At 38.9% G+C, this 17,373-nt stretch overlaps 1 protein-coding gene and 1 non-coding gene across 3 annotated transcripts in view; one reads left to right on the forward strand and one right to left on the reverse strand.

Annotated features, from left to right (window-relative positions):
- The window catches only part of NCAPD3 (non-SMC condensin II complex subunit D3), a 73,691-nt gene extending 56,435 nt beyond the window's left edge, over positions 1–17,256 (reverse strand). The window contains exons 1-4 of one of the 2 annotated variants that reach the window (XM_047693135.1): positions 17,090–17,256; positions 16,605–16,743; positions 14,044–14,198; positions 12,388–12,550 (exon numbers count right to left, since the gene is read on the reverse strand). In XM_047693135.1, the coding sequence (XP_047549091.1) occupies positions 12,388–12,550; positions 14,044–14,198; positions 16,605–16,668 (382 nt within the window). In that variant the 5' untranslated portion in view covers positions 16,669–16,743; positions 17,090–17,256. Of the gene's footprint in view, positions 1–12,387; positions 12,551–14,043; positions 14,199–16,604; positions 16,744–17,089 lie in introns of those variants that run through there. The other variant, XM_047693136.1, reaches the window with a different exon arrangement.
- LOC125080235 (U6 spliceosomal RNA) lies at positions 8,911–9,015 on the forward strand. The gene has a single exon (XR_007121264.1). It is a non-coding gene; the product is annotated as a U6 spliceosomal RNA (small nuclear RNA).
- Positions 17,257–17,373: the final 117 nt, after the last annotated feature.

Below are 17,373 nucleotides of genomic sequence, written 5' to 3' on the forward strand. Positions count from 1 at the left end.
AGAACCCCTCTCCAAACCAATAAGAATAGGTCCACACCCCATCATCTAATAGTAAAACTTACAAGCATTAGTGACAAAGAGAAAAATCCTGAAAGCAGCTAGGGACAAGAGGTCTGTAACATACAATTGTAGAAATATTAGATTGGCAGCAGACTTATCCACAGAGACCCGGGAGGCCAGAAAGGACTGGCAGGATATATTCAGAGCACTAAATGAGAAAAATATGCAGCCAAGAATACTATATCCAGTTAGGCCATCATTTAAAACAGAAGGAGGGATAAAAAGCTTCCAAGAGAAACAATAACTAAAATAATTTGCAAACACCAAACCAGTTCTACAGGAAATATTGAAAGGGGTCCTCTAAGCAAAAAGAGAGTCTAAAGTAACAGACCAGAAAGGAACAGAGACAATATACAGAAACAGTCACCTTATAGGCAATACAATGGCACTAAATTCATATCTTTCAATAGCTACCCTGAATGTAAATAGGCTAAATCCCCCAATCAAAAGACATAAGGTATCAGAATGGGGAAAAAAAAAAAACCACCCATTGATATGCTGTCTCTGAGAAACTCATTTTTTTTTAAAAAGATTTATTTATTTGACAGCCAGAGATCACAAGTAGGCAGAGAGGCAGGCAGAGAGAGATGGGGAAGCAGGCTCCCTGCTGAGCAGAAAGCCCCATGCAGGGCTCAATCCCAGGACCCTAGGATCATGACCTGAGTGAAAGGCAGAGGCTTTAACCCATTGAGCCACCCAGGCACCCCTGAGAAACTCATTTTAGACCCAAAGACACCTCCAAATTTAAAGTGAGGAGGTGGAAAACAATTTACCATGCTAATGCACAGCAAAAGAAAGGTGGGCTGGCAATCCTTTTATCAGATAAATTGGATTTTAAACCAAAGACTATAATAAGCGGCAAGGAAAGACACTATATCATACTCAAAGGGTCTGTCCAACAAGAAGATCTAACAATTTTACGTATCTATGCCCCTGACATGGAGCAGCCAACTATATAAACCAATTAATAACAAAATCAAAGAAACACATCGATAAGAATACAATAATAGTAGGGGATTTTAACACTCCCCTCACTGAAATGGACAGATCATCCAAGCAAAAGATCAACAAGGAAATCAAGGCCTTAAATGACACACTGGACCAGATGGACATCACAGATATATTCAGAACATTTCATCCCAAAGCAAAAGAATACACATTCTTCTCTAGTGCACATGGAACATTCTCCAGAATAGATCACATTCTTGGTCCTAAATCAAGTATCAACCAGTATCAAAAGATTGGGATCATTCCCTGCATATTTTCAGACCACAGTGCTCTGAAGCTAGAACTCAATCACAAGAGGAAATTTGGAAAGAACCCAAATACATGGAGACTAAACAGCATCCTTCTAAAGAATGAATGGGACAACCAGGAAATTAAAGAAGAATTGAAAAAATTTAAGGAAACAAATGATAATGAAAACACAACGGTTCAGAATCTGTGGGACACAACAAAGGCAGTCCTGAGAGGAAAATATATAGCGGTACAAGCCTTTCTCAAGAAACAAGAAAGGTCTCAGGTACACAACCTAACCCTACACCTAAAGGAGCTGGAGAAGGAACACGAAAGAAACCCTAAACCCAGCAGGAGAAGAGAAATCATAAAGATCAGAGCAGAAATCAATGAAATAGAAACCAAAAAAACAATAGAACAAATCAACGAAACTAGGAGCTGGTTCTTTGAAAGAATTAATAAGATTGATAAACCCCTGGCCAGACTTATCAAAAAGAAAAGAGAGAGGACCCAAATAAATAAAATCATGAATGAAAGAGGAGAGATCACAATGAACACCAAAGAAATACAGACAATTATAAGAACATACTATGAGCAACTCTACGCCAACAAATTTGACAATCTGGAAGAAATGGATGCATTCCTAGAGACATATAAACTACCACAACTGAACCAGGAAGAAATAGAAAGCCTGAACAGACCCATAACCAGTAAGGAGATTGAAACAGTCATCAAAAATCTCCAAACAAACAAAAGCCCAGGGCCGGATGGCTTCCCGGGGGAATTCTACCAAACATTTAAAGAAGAACTAATTCCTATTCTCCTGAAACTGTTCCAAAAAATAGAAATAGAAGGAAAACTTCCAAACTCATTTTATGAGGCCAGCATCACCTTGATCCCAAAACCAGACAAGGATCCCATCAAAAAAGAGAACTACAGGGGCGCCTGGGTGGCTCAGTGGGTTAAGCCGCTGCCTTCGGCTCAGGTCATGATCTCAGGGTCCTGGGATCGAGCCCCGCGTCGGGCTCTCTGCTCGGCAGGGAGCCTGCTTCCTCCTCTCTCTCTGCCTGCCTCTCTGCCTGCTTGTGATCTCTCTCTGTCAAATAAATAAATAAAATCTTTAAAAAAAAAAAAAAGAGAACTACAAACCAATATCCTTGATGAACACAGATGCAAAAATTCTCGCCAAAATACTAGCCAATAGGATTCAAAAGTACATTAAAAGGATTATTCACCACGACCAAGTGGGATTTATTCCAGGGCTGCAAGGTTCGTTCAACATTCGCAAATCAATCAATGTGATACAACACATTAATAAAAGAAAGAACAAGAACCATATGATACTCTCCATAGATGCTGAAAAAGCATTTGACAAAGTACAGCATCCCTTCCTGATCAAAACTCTTCAAAGTTCAAAGACGGCACATACCTCAATATTATCAAAGCCATCTATCAAAAACCCACGGCAAATATCATTCTCAATGGAGAAAAACTGAAAGCTTTCCCACTAAGGTCAGGAACACGGCAGGGATGTCCGTTATCACCACTGCTATTCAACATAGTACTAGAAGTCCTAGCCTCAGCAATCAGACAACAAAAGGAAATTAAAGGCATCCAAATCGGCAAAGAAGAAGTCAAACTATCACTCTTTGCAGATGATATGATACTATATGTGGAAAACCCAAAAGACTCCACTCCAAAACTGCTAGAACTTGTACAGGAATTCAGTAAAGTGTCAGGATATAAAATCAATGCACAGAAATCAGTTGCATTTCTCTACACCAACAAGACAGAAGAAAGAGAAATTAAGGCGTCCATCCCATTTACAATTGTACCCAAAACTATAAGATACCTAGGAATAAACCTAACCAAAGAGACTAAGAATCTATACACAGAAAACTATAAAGTACTCATGAAAGAAACTGAGGAAGACACAAAGAAATGGAAAAATGTTCCATGCTCCTGGATTGGAAGAATAAGTATTGTGAAAATGTCTATGCTACCTAAAGCAATCTACACATTTAATGCAATTCCTATCAAAGTACCATCCATTTTTTTCAAAGAAATGGAACAAATAATCCTAAAATTTATATGGAACCAGAAAAGATCTCGAATAGCCAAAGGAATATTGAAAAAGAAAGCCAAAGTTGGTGGCATCACAATTCCGGACATCAAGCTCTATTACAAAGCTGTCATCATCAAGACAGCATGGTACTGGCACAAAAACAGACACATAGATCAATGGAACAGAACAGAGAGCCCAGAAATAGACCCTCAACTCTATGGTCAACTCATCTTCGACAAAGCAGGAAAGAATGTCCAATGGAAAAAAGACAGCCTCTTCAATAAATGATGTTGGGAAAATTGAACAGCCACATGCATAAAAATGAAATTGGATCATTTCCTTACACCACACACGAAAATAGACTCAAAATGGATGAAGGATCTCAAAGTGAGAAAGGAATCCATCCAAATCCTTGAGGAGAACACAGGCAGCAACCTCTTCGACCTCAGCCGCAGCAACATCTTCCTAGGAACATCACCAAAGGCAAGGGAAGCAAGGGCAAAAATGAACTATTGGGATTTTATCAAGATCAAAAGCTTTTGCACAGCAAAGGAAACAGTTAACAAAACCAAAAGACAACTGACAGAATGGGAGAAGATATTTGCAAATGACATATCAGATAAAGGGCTAGTGTCCAAAATCTATAAAGAACTTAGCAAACTCAACATCCAAAGAACAAATAATCCAATCAAGAAATGGGCAGAGGACATGAACAGACATCTCTGCAAAGAAGACATCCAGATGGCCAACAGACACATGAAAAAGTGCTCCATATCACTCGGCATCAGGGAAATACAAATCAAAACCACAATGAGATATCACCTCACACCAGTCAGAATGGCTCAAATTAACAAGTCAGGAAATGATGCTGGCGAGGATGCGGAGAAAGGGGAACCCTCCTACACTGTTGGTGGGAATGCAAGCTGGTGCAACCACTCTGGAAAACAGCATGGAGGTTCCTCATAATGTTGAAAATAGAACTACCCTATGACCCAGCAATTGCACTGCTGGGTATTTACCCTAAACATACAAACGTAGTGATCCGAAGGGGCACGTGCACCCGAATGTTTATAGCAGCAATGTCTACAGTAGCCAAACTATGGAAAGAACCTAGATGTCCATCAACAGACGAATGGATAAAGAAGATGTGGTATATATACACAATGGAATACTATGCAGCCATCAAAAGAAATGAAATCTTGCCATTTGCGATGACGTGGATGGAACTAGAGGGTATCATGCTTAGCGAAATAAGTCAATCGGAGAAAGACAACTATCATATGATCTCCCTGATATGAGGGAGAGGAGATGCAACATGGGGGGTTAAGGGGGTAGGAGAAGAGTAAATGAAACAAGATGGGATTGGGAGGGAGACAAACCATAAGTGACTCTTAATCTCACAAAACAAACTGAGGGTTGATGGGGGGAGGGGGGTTGGGAGAGGGTGGGTGGGGTTATGGATATTGGGGAGGGTATGTGCTATGGTGAGTGCTGTGAAGTGTGTAAACCTGGCGATTCGCAGACCTGTACCCCTGGGGATAAAAATATATGTTTATAGGGGCGCCTGAGTGGCTCAGCGGGTTAAGCCTCTGCCTTCGGCTCAGGTCATGATCTCAGGGTCCTGGGATCGAGCCCCGCATTGGGCTCTCCGCTCAGCGGAGAGGCTGCTTCCCCTCTCTCTATGCCTGTCTCTCTGCCTACTTGTGATCTCTTTCGGCCAAATAAATGAATAAAATCTTTAAAAATATATATATATATGTTTATAAAAAATAAAATTAAAAAAATAAATAAATAAAAATAAACAATGGGAAAAAAATAATAATAAAGTAAAATAAAAACCAAAAAAAAAAAATACTCCCCCCACTGAAATGGACAGATCATCTAAGCAAAAGATCAACAAGGAAATAAAGGCTTTCAATGATACATGGACCAGATGGACATCACAGATATACTTAGAACATTCCATTCCAAAGCAACAGAATACACATTCTTTTCTAGTGCACATGGAACATTCTCCAGAATAGATCACATCCTGGGTCACAAATCAGGTCTCAACCCGTACCAAAAGACTGGGATCATTCCCTGCATATTTTCAGACTACAATGCTCTGAATGAAACTAGAACTCAATCACAAGAGGAATGTTGGAAATAATTCAAATACATGGAGACTAAAGGGCATCCTACTGAAGAATGAATGGGTTAACTAGGAAATTGAAGAATTTTAAAAATTGATGGAAACAAATGAAAATGAAAACACAACTGTTCAAAATCTTTGGGACACAGCAAAGGCAGTCCTGAGAAGAAAATATATAGCAATACAAGTCTTTCTCAAGAAACAAGAAAGGTCTCGAGTACACAACCTGACCCTACACCTAAAGGAGCTAGAGAAAGAAGAGCAAAGAAAGCCTAAACCCAGCAAGAGAAAAGAAATCACAAAGATCAGAGCAGAAATCAATGAAATACAAACCAAAAGAACAGTAGCACAAATCAATGAAACTAGGATCTGGTTCTTTGAAAGAATTAATAAGACTGATAAACCCCTGGCCAGACTTATCAAAAAGAAAAGAGAAAGGGCTCAAATTAATATAATCATGAATGAAAGATGAGAGGTCATAACCAACACCAAAGAAATACAAACAATTATAAGAACATATTATGAGCAACTACACGCCAGCAAATTTGACAATCTGGAAGAAATGGGTGCATTCCTAGAGACATATAAACTACCAAAACTGAACCAGGAAGAAATAGAAAACATGAACAGACCCATAACCAGTAAGGAAATTGAAGTAGTCATCAAAAATCTCCCAAAAAGCAAGAGCCCAGGGCCAGATGGCTTCCCGGGAGAATTCTACCAAACATTTAAGGAACAATTAATACCTATTCTCATGAAACTATTCCAAAAAATAGAAATGGAAGGAAAACTTCCAAACTCATTTTATGAAGCCAGCATTATCTTGATCCCAAAACCAGACGCCCCACCAAAAAGGAGAATTACAGACCAATATCCCTGATGAACACAGATGCAAAAATTATCACCAAAATACTAGCCAATAGGACCCAACGGTACATTAAAAGTATTGTTCAGCACGACCAAATGGGACTTATTCCTGGGCTGTAAAGTTGGTTCAACATCTGTAAATCAATGAATGCAATACATTAATAAAAGAAAGAACAAGAACCATATGATACTCAATATATGCTGAAAAGCATTTGACAAAGTACAGCATCTTTTCTTGATCAAAACTCTTCACAGTATAGGGATAGAGGGTACATACCTCAATATCATCAAGGCCATCTATGAAAAACCCACAACAAATATCATGCTCAGTGGGGAAAAACTGAGAGCTTTCCCCCTAAGGTCAGGAACATGGCAGGGATGTCCACTATCAGCACTGCTATTCAACATAATACTAGAAGTCCTAGGTTCAGCAGTCAGACAACAACAACAAAAAAAAATAAAGGCATCTAAATAGGCAAAGAAGTCAAACTCTCACTCTCTGCAGATGATATGATACTTTATGTGGGAAACCCAAAAGACTCCACTCCAAATATGCTAGAACCTATACATGAAGTCAGTAAAGTGTCAGGATATAAAATCAATGCACAGAAATCAGTTGCTTTTCTTTACACCAACAATAAGAGAGAAGAAAGAGAAATTAAGGAGTTGATCCCACTTACAATTGCACCCAAAACCGTAAGATACCTAGGAATAAACCTAACCAAAGAGGCAAAGTATCTGTACTCAGAAAACTATAAAGTACTCATGAAAGAAACGGAGGAAGACACAAAGAAATGGAAAAATGTTCCATGCTTATGGATTGGAAGAACAAATATTGTGAAAATGTCTATGCTACCTAAAGCAATCTACACATGTAATGCAATACCTACCAAAATACCATCAATATTTTTCAAAGAAAAGGAACAAATAATCTTAAAATCTATATGGAACCAAAAAAGACTCCGAATAGCCAGAGGAATGTTGAAAAAGAAAAACAAAACTGGTAGCCTCACAATTCCAGACTTTAAGGTCTATTATAAAGCTGTAATCATCAAGACAGTATGGTACTGGCACAAAAACAGACACATAGATCAGTGGAACAGAACAAAGAGCCCAGAATCCTTCAACTAATCTTCGACAAAGCAGGAAAAGTCTTTCTAATTTTTTCCAAAATTTTCTCCAATGGAAAAAAGACAGTCTCTTCAACATGATGTTGGGAAAATTTGACAGCCACATGCAGAAAAATGGAACTCGACCATTTCCTTACACCACACACAAAAATAGACTCAAAATAGATGAAAGACCTCAATGTGAGAAAGGAATCCATCAAAATCCTGAAGAACACACGCAGCAACTTCTTCGATGTCAACTACAGCAACTACTTCCTAGAAACGCTGCCAAAGGCAAGGGAAGCAAGGGCAAAAATTAACTATTGGGACTACTTCTAGATCAAAAGTTTTTGCACAGCAAAGGAAACACTCAACAAAACCAAAAGGCAACTGACAGAATGGGAGAAGATATTTGCAAATGACATATCAGATAAAGGGCTAGTATCCAACAATCTTTACAGATCAAATAATCCAATCAATAAATGGGCAGAAGACATGAACAGATATTTCTGCAAAGAAGACATCCAGATGGCCAACAGACACATGAAAAAGTGATCAACATCGCTCGGCATCAGGGAAATACAAACCAAAACCAATGAGATACCACCTCACACCAGTCAAAATGGCTAAAATTAACAGGTCAGGAAACTACAGATGTTGGCAAGGATGCAGAAAAAGAGGAACCCTCCTACACTACTGGCGGGAATACAAGCTGGTGCAACCACTCTGGAAAACAGTAAGGAGGTTCCTCAAAGAATTGAAAATAGAACTACCCTATGACCCAGCAGTTGCACTACTGGATATTTGCCCTAAAGATACAAATGTAGTGATCCAAAGTGGCACGTGCACCCGAATGTTTATAGCAGCAATGTCTACAGTAGCCAAACTATGTAAAGAACCTAGATGTCCATCAACAGATGAATGGATAAAGATGTGATACACACACACACACACACACACACACACACACACACACAATGGAATACTATGCAGCCATCAAAAGAAACAAAATCCTGCCATTTGCAACGACATGGATGGAACTAGAGGGTATTATACTGAGCGAAATAAGTCAATCAGAGAAAGATAATTATGATATGATCTCTCTGATATGAGGAATTTGAGAGGCAGAGTGGGGGGTTGTGGGCAGTAGGGAAGGAAAAAAATGAAACAAGATGGGATTGGGAGGGAGAAAAACCATAAGAGACTCTTAATCTCACAATACAAACTGAGGGCTGCTGGGGGGGGTGGGGTAGGGATAGGGTGATTGGGTTATGGACATTGGGGAGGGTGTGTGCTATGATGAGTGCTGTGAAATGTGTAGTCTGATGATTCACAGACCTGTATCCCTGGGGCAAATAATACATTATATGTTAATTAAAAAAAAAAAAAGAGTATCTCTTATGAATACAGATGCAAAAATCTTCAGTAAAATATTAGTTGTACCCTCTTCAGCAGCACATATACTAAATTAGAATAATACAGAGAAGATTAGCATGGCCCTGGGCAAGGATAACATGGAAATTCACAAAGTGTTCCATATTTCTAATAAATAAATAAATAAATAAATAAAGTATCAGCTAGCAGAATCTGGCAATACATTAAAAGGAGTATACACTATGATCAAGGAAATGCAAAACTGGTTTAACACGAAAATCAATCATCATAATACCATACTCTATTATTGGAATAAGGATCAAAAATCAGATGAACATCTCATAAAATACAGAAAAGCAAATAATAAGATTCAATACCCTTTCAAAATAAAACACTCAACAAAGTAGGAGTAACAATGTCTTAAAGGTGATCCTCAAAACACCCACAGCAAATATCATCCTTAAGAACAAAAGACAAAGTTTTCCTCCTGAGATCAGAAACAAGACAAGATGTGCACCTCCTGCTCAGCACTATACTGGAGGTCTTCATCAGGACAACTAGACAAATAAAAAAAAGAAAAGAAAAGAAATACAGGGCACCTAAACTGGAAAGAAAGAAGTAAAATTATGTCTATTCACAGAAGATATAATCCTATTAGATAAAGATAAAATCCTACTAGAAATAGTAATTGAGTTCAGCGAGGTTTCATAGTATAAGATTGGTAATAAAAAATCAAGTAGTCCTTTGATTTAAAAAAGGGCAGAGGACCTGAATAGATAGTTTTCCAAAAAAGACATACAAATTGTCAACAGGTACTTGAAAAGATGCTCAACATTACTAATCATCAGGGAAACACAAATCAAAACCACAATGAGATATTACTTCATACCTATCACAATGGCTAAAATTAAAAAGACAAGACGGGCACCTGGGTGGCTCAGTTAAGCATCTTCCTTTGGCTCAAGTCAGGCTCCCTGCTCAGTGGGGAGTCTTCTTCTCCCTTTGTCTCTGACCCTTCCCCTGCTCGTGCTCTCTCTCTCCCTCTCTCTCACAAATAAATAAAATCTTAAAAGAAAAAGACAAGAAATGACAAATCCAAGGATATGAAGAAAAAGGAACTCTCATGCACTGTTGGTGGGAATGTTTGTACAGCCACTGCAGAAAGAAAATAGCATGGAGGTTACTCAAAAAATTAAAAACTAAAATACTGTAAGATCCAATAATTCCACTACTGAGTATTTAACCAAAGAAAGCACTAATTAAAATATTTACATGCACCCCTATGTTTACTGCAGCATTATTTACAATAGTCAATAGATGGACACAGCCCAAGTGTACATTGATAGATAAATGGATAAATATGGGGTACATATATATAAAATGGATTACTCAGGTACAAAACAGAATGAGATCTTGCCATTTGCAACAATACACACTGGCCTAGAGGGTAGCGTGCTAAGTGAAATAAATCAGACAGAGAAAGACAAATTTATGATTTCACATATATGTAAAAACTAAAAAAAAAAATAAACAAAAAAAGCTGAAACAAACCAATAAATACAAAGAACAAACTGGTAGTTGCTTGAGGGATTGGAGATGGGCAAAATGGGTGAGGGGAAACAGAAGGCTCCCACTTACAAAATGAATAAGTCATGGGAATGAAAGGCACAGCACAGGAAATATACCCAATGGTACTGTAATAGCATAGAATGGTGACATGATAGCCCCACTTAGAGTGAACATAGCATAAGGTATAGGCTTTTCATATATAGACTTGTTCCATCACTATACTGTATGACTGAAATTAATGTGACATTGTACATCAACTACACTTAAATATTAAGTAAATAAATGTAAATTGTACATCTACACACTACAAGTAAACAATCTGAAAATGAAACTGAGAAAACAATTTCATCTACAATAGCATGGAAAAGAATAAAATACTTAGGAATAAATTTTACTGAGTAAGCGCAAGAGTTGTACATTGCAAAGTATAAAATATTGAAACAGATGAGGGAAACCCAAAATAAATGGAAAGATAGCCTGTGTTCATGGATTGGAAGACTTAATGTTGTTAAGATGACAACACTCCCTAAACTGATCTACGGATTCAGTGCACTGTCAAAATCCCAGAAGCCTTTTTTGGGAGAAATTGACATGCACCTCCTATAATTCACATGGAAATGCAAGGGACCCAGAATAACCAAAACAATCTTGAAAAAGAGCACACTGTGATTAAAAATTGAGTCTCAACAGCATTGCAACCATAATGCAGAAACATTTAAAAACAGAAGATAATTGGCAAGAACACCACTTGCCGGAAAGCTGCAAGTAGCCTATAATGAACGACACTCTTCACTTTGGCATACATTTCCACCTTAATCAGAAGGAACTGGATCTAACAAGTGAAGAAAAGAATAAAATTGGGTTCCTAAAACCACCACTTTTCTGTAAGACAGCTCAGTTACAACTGAGATACTGTTTAGCAAGAAGAAAGTCTTTAGAAACTCACTTTGGAAGTCATTATTGGGAGGTTGTTTTTTTTTTTTTTTGAAGATTTTATTTATTTGACAGAGAGAGATCACAAGTAGGCAGAAAGGCAGGCAAAGAGAGAAAGGGGGAAGCAGACTCCAGGCTCAGCAAAGAGCCCGATGCGGGGCTCGATCCCAGGGCCCTGAGATCATGAGCTGAGCCCAAGGCAGAGGCTTAACCCACTGAGCCACCCAGGTGCCCCTGGAGCTTTAACAATAATACAAATTAATGTTCAAGGCTTTATATGTTTTTTTACCATTCCCCAAATCATATGGGATAATCATCATCCTTAACAGTTATTATAAATGACAATATAAATATACAAATGACAATAAATATAAAAAATGACAAGCAGTAACTTTAGGTTCTCCAGCTATATCCCCCTCTATGTACCATCCTCTCTTGCCTTGGGTTTGGGATGGGCAGAAGTGACTTACTGCTCACAGGAGGAACAGCTGCCTAAGTGTTCTAACAATAAAGGAAGTAAAACAATGCTTATAGACTACTTTCTGTGCTTTCCTTTATCAAGCATTACTAGCTATTCTCATGCTTTCTTTATTAGAATGGTTTTAAAGTATTTTTTCATCTGCATAGGAAAGAGATTATATATAACACAATGACTCCCCAGTCTTTCTCAGTCTGGACAGGGAGTCAGGAGATGAGCAGGCAGTATCAGTTTTTTATACTAGGTGGGGGTGGGTGGGAATGGAGCTCTTGTAGCTTAGAAATAATTCCCTTCCTCAGCCTTTAACTCTCTCAGATTAATTGCATTAGGTTATAGACACAACATATTTAAAAAAAAAAAAGAAACAAGGGAAAGATATTTCTTAAACACCTGTAACATGCCATATATTTTATAGACATACTCTCATTTAACCCTCAGAACAACTGTGAAATGGGTTACTATTGCTCCATTTTAGAAGTGAGAAAACAAAATGAAAGGGCTCAAAACAATGTAAAAATTTAAAATAGAAGTATATTTATTCTATCATATCAAATATACATACCTGGTACTTCCAGCAGCAGAAAATAAAGCCCAGCAGCATGAAGACCATATTGTCGATACTGCACGCTGACACTTTTCTTATGAACTGTTTGAACAAAGTGATAGAACAATGCCACCAGTGCCCTGTGAGAAATACTGTTCTCAATGAAGAAGGTCCAAATGCTCTGGGGAGAGGGAGAGACATAAAAGCCAAGAATTACAGAAATGGGAAAATCTCTTGTTATTTGATTTTAGCAAGTATTTAGTATCTCATTAAAAAAAAAAAAGAACAGACCAACCTGGCTCCTAATTATAAATCTTCAAAGGGACTGAAACAAAAAATTAAAATGTAGTATTCAAAATTACAAAGATAAATTAGTATATAAGAAACATAAATAATCAAATTTTCAAAAATAATTTGGGGATAGGTTTGAAGCATATATATTTCTGAAATTATCATAGTTAAAAATTATACTAAGACTTTTGGGGCACCTTATATTAGTGTTTACTCAAATAAGTTACCCCTCTATATTAAAAGTATTCAAAAACCATTTATCACTCTAATTACTAACTGAAGAAATCAGAGCCATTTACTTAAAATTTAAAGGCTCTATGGGCAGTGGGAACAGGAAAAGAAATACCTGAAAGTTTCTCCCTCAGCAGATTTCAGAAGTGACCTAGGTTAGAAAGGAAATACACCTGCAACTATAAATCACAATTTTATTAATTGTATCATTCCTCCATGTTTTGCCAATTAAACACATGAAGAGGAAATGCGTTATTTCTATAAACCAAACACAACAGCAACTAAATATGGTTTATCCTGGAGTACCTTTAAAAAAACTTGGGCCCACAAAAGTTCAAGAAATCAGACCTCGTACTTCCTGATTTCCTGAAGACAGGGAAAATGGGCAGTAATGCCTTGGCTTAGCCACACTGCTTAGCACGTGCCACTTTACAGAAGAGCACATTTAGAATCCTATGAGCAGTCTGCATTTTTTTCACCTGAAACTTCCAGAAGAAATCACCTCCTACTTTTATAGCAGTCACCTCCTCATTCCTAACGCCACTTCAGCTGTACTCCACTCACCTGTAACTGTGACCCTTCAGGTCACCAATGATGATCCAATCATCTCTGCCCCAACTTCCTTGTGTCAGAACTCTACCTGCCCATGACCTCTACAGCACTTGATGCCTGGCTACTCCCTAGTCTTCATATCAACACTCACCACATTCTGACTGCTTGCCTGCACATCACTTTGAACCAGCTTTCTCAGTCCTGTCCTATCTCTTCTCTTCCCCACTGACCTCATGCATCGCTGCACTTCACCTATCCCCTTAATTCAGATGGCTCTTCCTATCTATGTGGTTGAATTTTTACTTCTTTCCTAGTCTTCCAATTCACATTGCCAGTGACCTATTACATCTCCCTAAGAATTTCCTAACAGAATTTCATGTTCAAAAGCCTAAACTGAACCCGTAATCTTCCCACTTGACTTATCTATTAGCAATTACAATTTTATAACAAATGAACATTCTCTATGCTATTCTTATCATACTCCATATAAACTGTATACTAAAAAGGCTAATCTTCAGATTATAATGACTTTCATCTTCCACTTCTGACACCTAAAGACAGCTGGCTTAATTTTTAATTTTATTTATTTATTTATTTTACCTCTGTAGATCCATGTTCTTCAGTAGCAAAGGGGAAAACACTTTCATATAGTTTTGTGAATGCATTCAATCCAGTCTCTAGGATTTCTGCTTCTATGCTGGGATCCAAAGGCTCAGTCTCTGTGAAATCCAGTTCCCATACTGTGTCCACCCATTCTAGTAGGAAAACGCAATTAAATAAAATGTTTTTATAATAAGTAAAACATCAATAACCTTTAGATTTTAAGTATATTTTAAAAGAGAAAACTTGGGGCGCCTGGATGGCTCAGTCGTTAAGGGTCTGCCTTCAGCTCAGGTCATGATCCCAGGTCCTGGGTTTAAGCCCCACATCGGCACCCTGCTCAGTGGGAAGACTGCTTTTCTGTCTCCCACTCCCTCTGTTTGTGTTCCCTCTCTTGCTGTCTCTCTCTCTGTGTCAAATAAATACAATATTAAAAAAAAAAAAAAAAGGAGAACTTACTAGTCACAACTCACATTTAAACATACAATACAGGTGTAGCATAATTAAAAGAGAGCAGGAAATGTTAAAAATCTTTTTTAAAATCAGAACTGGCAGCTGGTTATTAGATTGATCATCGCCTACAAATACCAAGAAAGAAAACACTTTTCAGATATGAACGGCACTTCAAAACACTGAACGATATGGCTTTCCCATAATTCAATCTGGAGAAAAAAGAGAGGTTAATAAAAGATTGCCTCAGATGTCCCTTTGTGAAAATCTTACAATCAAGTTAATAAACCCAAAGAAAGTATGCAGCACAAAGGGACATCTGAGGCAACTGTTTAACATGCTTAATTATTCACTCACTCTTTCCTAATCATTCTCCTAACAAATACAATCCTCTTCCTAAAAATATTCTTGCATCTTTTCTGCCTCTTTTTCTCTCATATTCTCCCATTTATCTAATATGCATATTTTTAAACACATACCACTATTTCAGATCTTATTTCTGGATCACAACTACTCAAGCCCCAATGAAAAGAGAAAAGATCTGGTCAGGAAATTAATAAATTCAATAAATGATAGGTACTATCTTTTTTTTACGTTTATTATTTTTTCAATAGACCAGTGTTAAAACAGTAATAGGTAAGTAAAACACTAGAGAGCATAGAAGAAAATATTATGGAGGAAGTGGGAAGGATAAAAGAAGTGGGAAGGATGATTCTGCTTCAACTGGACCTAAATGTAGGACTTTATCAGGGAATGAAATGCAAAAAAGTATTCCAGACAGAGAGAACAAAGAGAAAGTAAGTATAGCCTGTTTAAAAATAAACAAAATAGGGGCGCCTGGGTGGCTCAGCGGGTTAAAGCCTCTGCCTTCCGCTCAGGTCATGATCCCAGGGTCCTGGGATCGAGCCCCACATCGGGCTCTCTGATCAGCAGGGAGCCTGCTTCCCTTCCTCTCTCTCTCTGCCTGCCTCTCTGCCTACCTGTGATCTCTGTCAAATAAATAAATAAAATCTTTAAAAAATAAAAAATAAAAATAAAAAAATAAAAATAAACAAAATAGTTATAACACTGAGCCTTAGTGTGAAGGGTGAGAGATTATTAGTATTTATTTATGCTATAAGTAAATAGTATTTATTCGGCAACTACTATGTGCCAGGTACTAAATTAATCTTCACAAAACTCCTGTGAGATAGATATTATTATAATCCCCATCTGACATGTAAGAAAACGATGGCTTAGCAAGGTTAAGCAACTCGCTCCGTGATACAGGGGTGCTAAACTGAAGAGCCAATCCCACAGTTCTGACTCCAAAGGTTATGCTCTTGGAAAAGAAGACTGCAGTGAGTGGTGAACCCTCCTACAAGGGCATGCCAAAAACTTGGTCATTTATTTAAGAAATAAAGGAGAAACATTAAAGGCTTAAAGACTTGATAGGGTCACGTTTGTGTTTTCAAAAGTGATCCTGGTAGAGGTGTAGGGAACAGGCTGAAAGAGTTGGCATGAGAAAACGGCTAGGATACAGGCTGGCTATCATGAGGGCTTGCTGCTCGACAGCAGCATCAGGAAAAGGAGCAAGGAGAGATGAGAGACATCTCTGAGGGGAGGACAACCGGTGGCTGTGAGCAGTAAGGATGAAGAGGGAATGCTATGACTCCCAGGTTTGTGGATTGGCTGGTACCAACAACTGGCTTTGGGAACCCCAGTTTCACGCATGTAGCGTCTGAGGTGCCTGTGAGACACCCATTTAAACCAACGAACACGAAGTTCAGGAAATAAGTCTGAACGAAGAACCAGATTTACTATTTTAAAACCAAAGAACTCGATGAGACAGCCAGTGAGAATTTACAGAATAAACAAGGGAAGGCCGAGAAAACATGCAAAAGAACTAAAAGAGATCGGACCATATAAGCTCTCTTTTTCCTTATCCTTCGCTAGGTTGACCCCTCTTCCACACCCGGCTCGCCACTGTCCTGGAATGCACAGACCTGGAGACCCCAGACTCTGCTGAGAGCCGAGCGCCCCACCCCCACTCCAGGCCCGGGCAGAGGAGCACCGCATTCGCAAAGCACCACAGCCTGGCCTCCCCGAGACTCACGGCCTCGTTTTCTCACCAGGGCTGAGATCCAGCGGACACCAAGGCTGCAGGCCGCTCCCAAGGCCCGGCAGCGCCACCATTATCGCTCAGGAACCGGTTAGCCTCCCCGGTGGTCAACTTTCAAAGCTCGCTCCCGCGCGCGCTCCGAGACGTTCCTGTGGACCAATCACAATGTGGGGAATTACCCACCGACTAATCGTCGCGCCCAGCAGTTTTCCCTCTATTAACCAATCAGCAGAGACTTCTGCCGCATGCGCAAAGAATGGGGCGGGCCAAGGATTGCGATGGAGCCAACGTTCCACGGGGTGATTTTTTTAGGTTTCCGTTTAAAGTGGGGTTCAACTATTAAATTAAAGCTTAATAGTCTTTCTCGCCTTATTTGGGGGGGACACTATAAAGAGAACTTGAGACAGGATCCTTCCTGTGTTAAATGTTACTCTTGCTCCCCCGCACTCCTCTGTCAAGCGGCATTCTCCGTGCGTGTCAAAGGGCTACCCTTACCCCGTCAGACAGCACTCGAACGTTGTATATATTCGAATGTGGATGGTAGCCTAATGTTTACCGAACTAAAACAATAAAGGAAAACAAAACAAAGCACCCAGAAAGGATATTTGCAGTTCTTTTAATTTTATGGGACGTCTGGCCCGGGGTCCTGGCAAAAGGCTGTAACGGCCATGTCAACTAAGGGAAAGATAGGCCGCGCAGTCTACCAGTGCACATGCGCAATGAGCACACCTCGGTGGGGGCGCCGAGTGGCGAAAGCTACAGCGGCAGAGGCGAACGCA

This window comes from Lutra lutra, chromosome 10 (genome assembly GCF_902655055.1).
Source record: "Lutra lutra chromosome 10, mLutLut1.2, whole genome shotgun sequence".
Classification (NCBI taxonomy): Eukaryota; Metazoa; Chordata; class Mammalia; order Carnivora; family Mustelidae; genus Lutra; species Lutra lutra.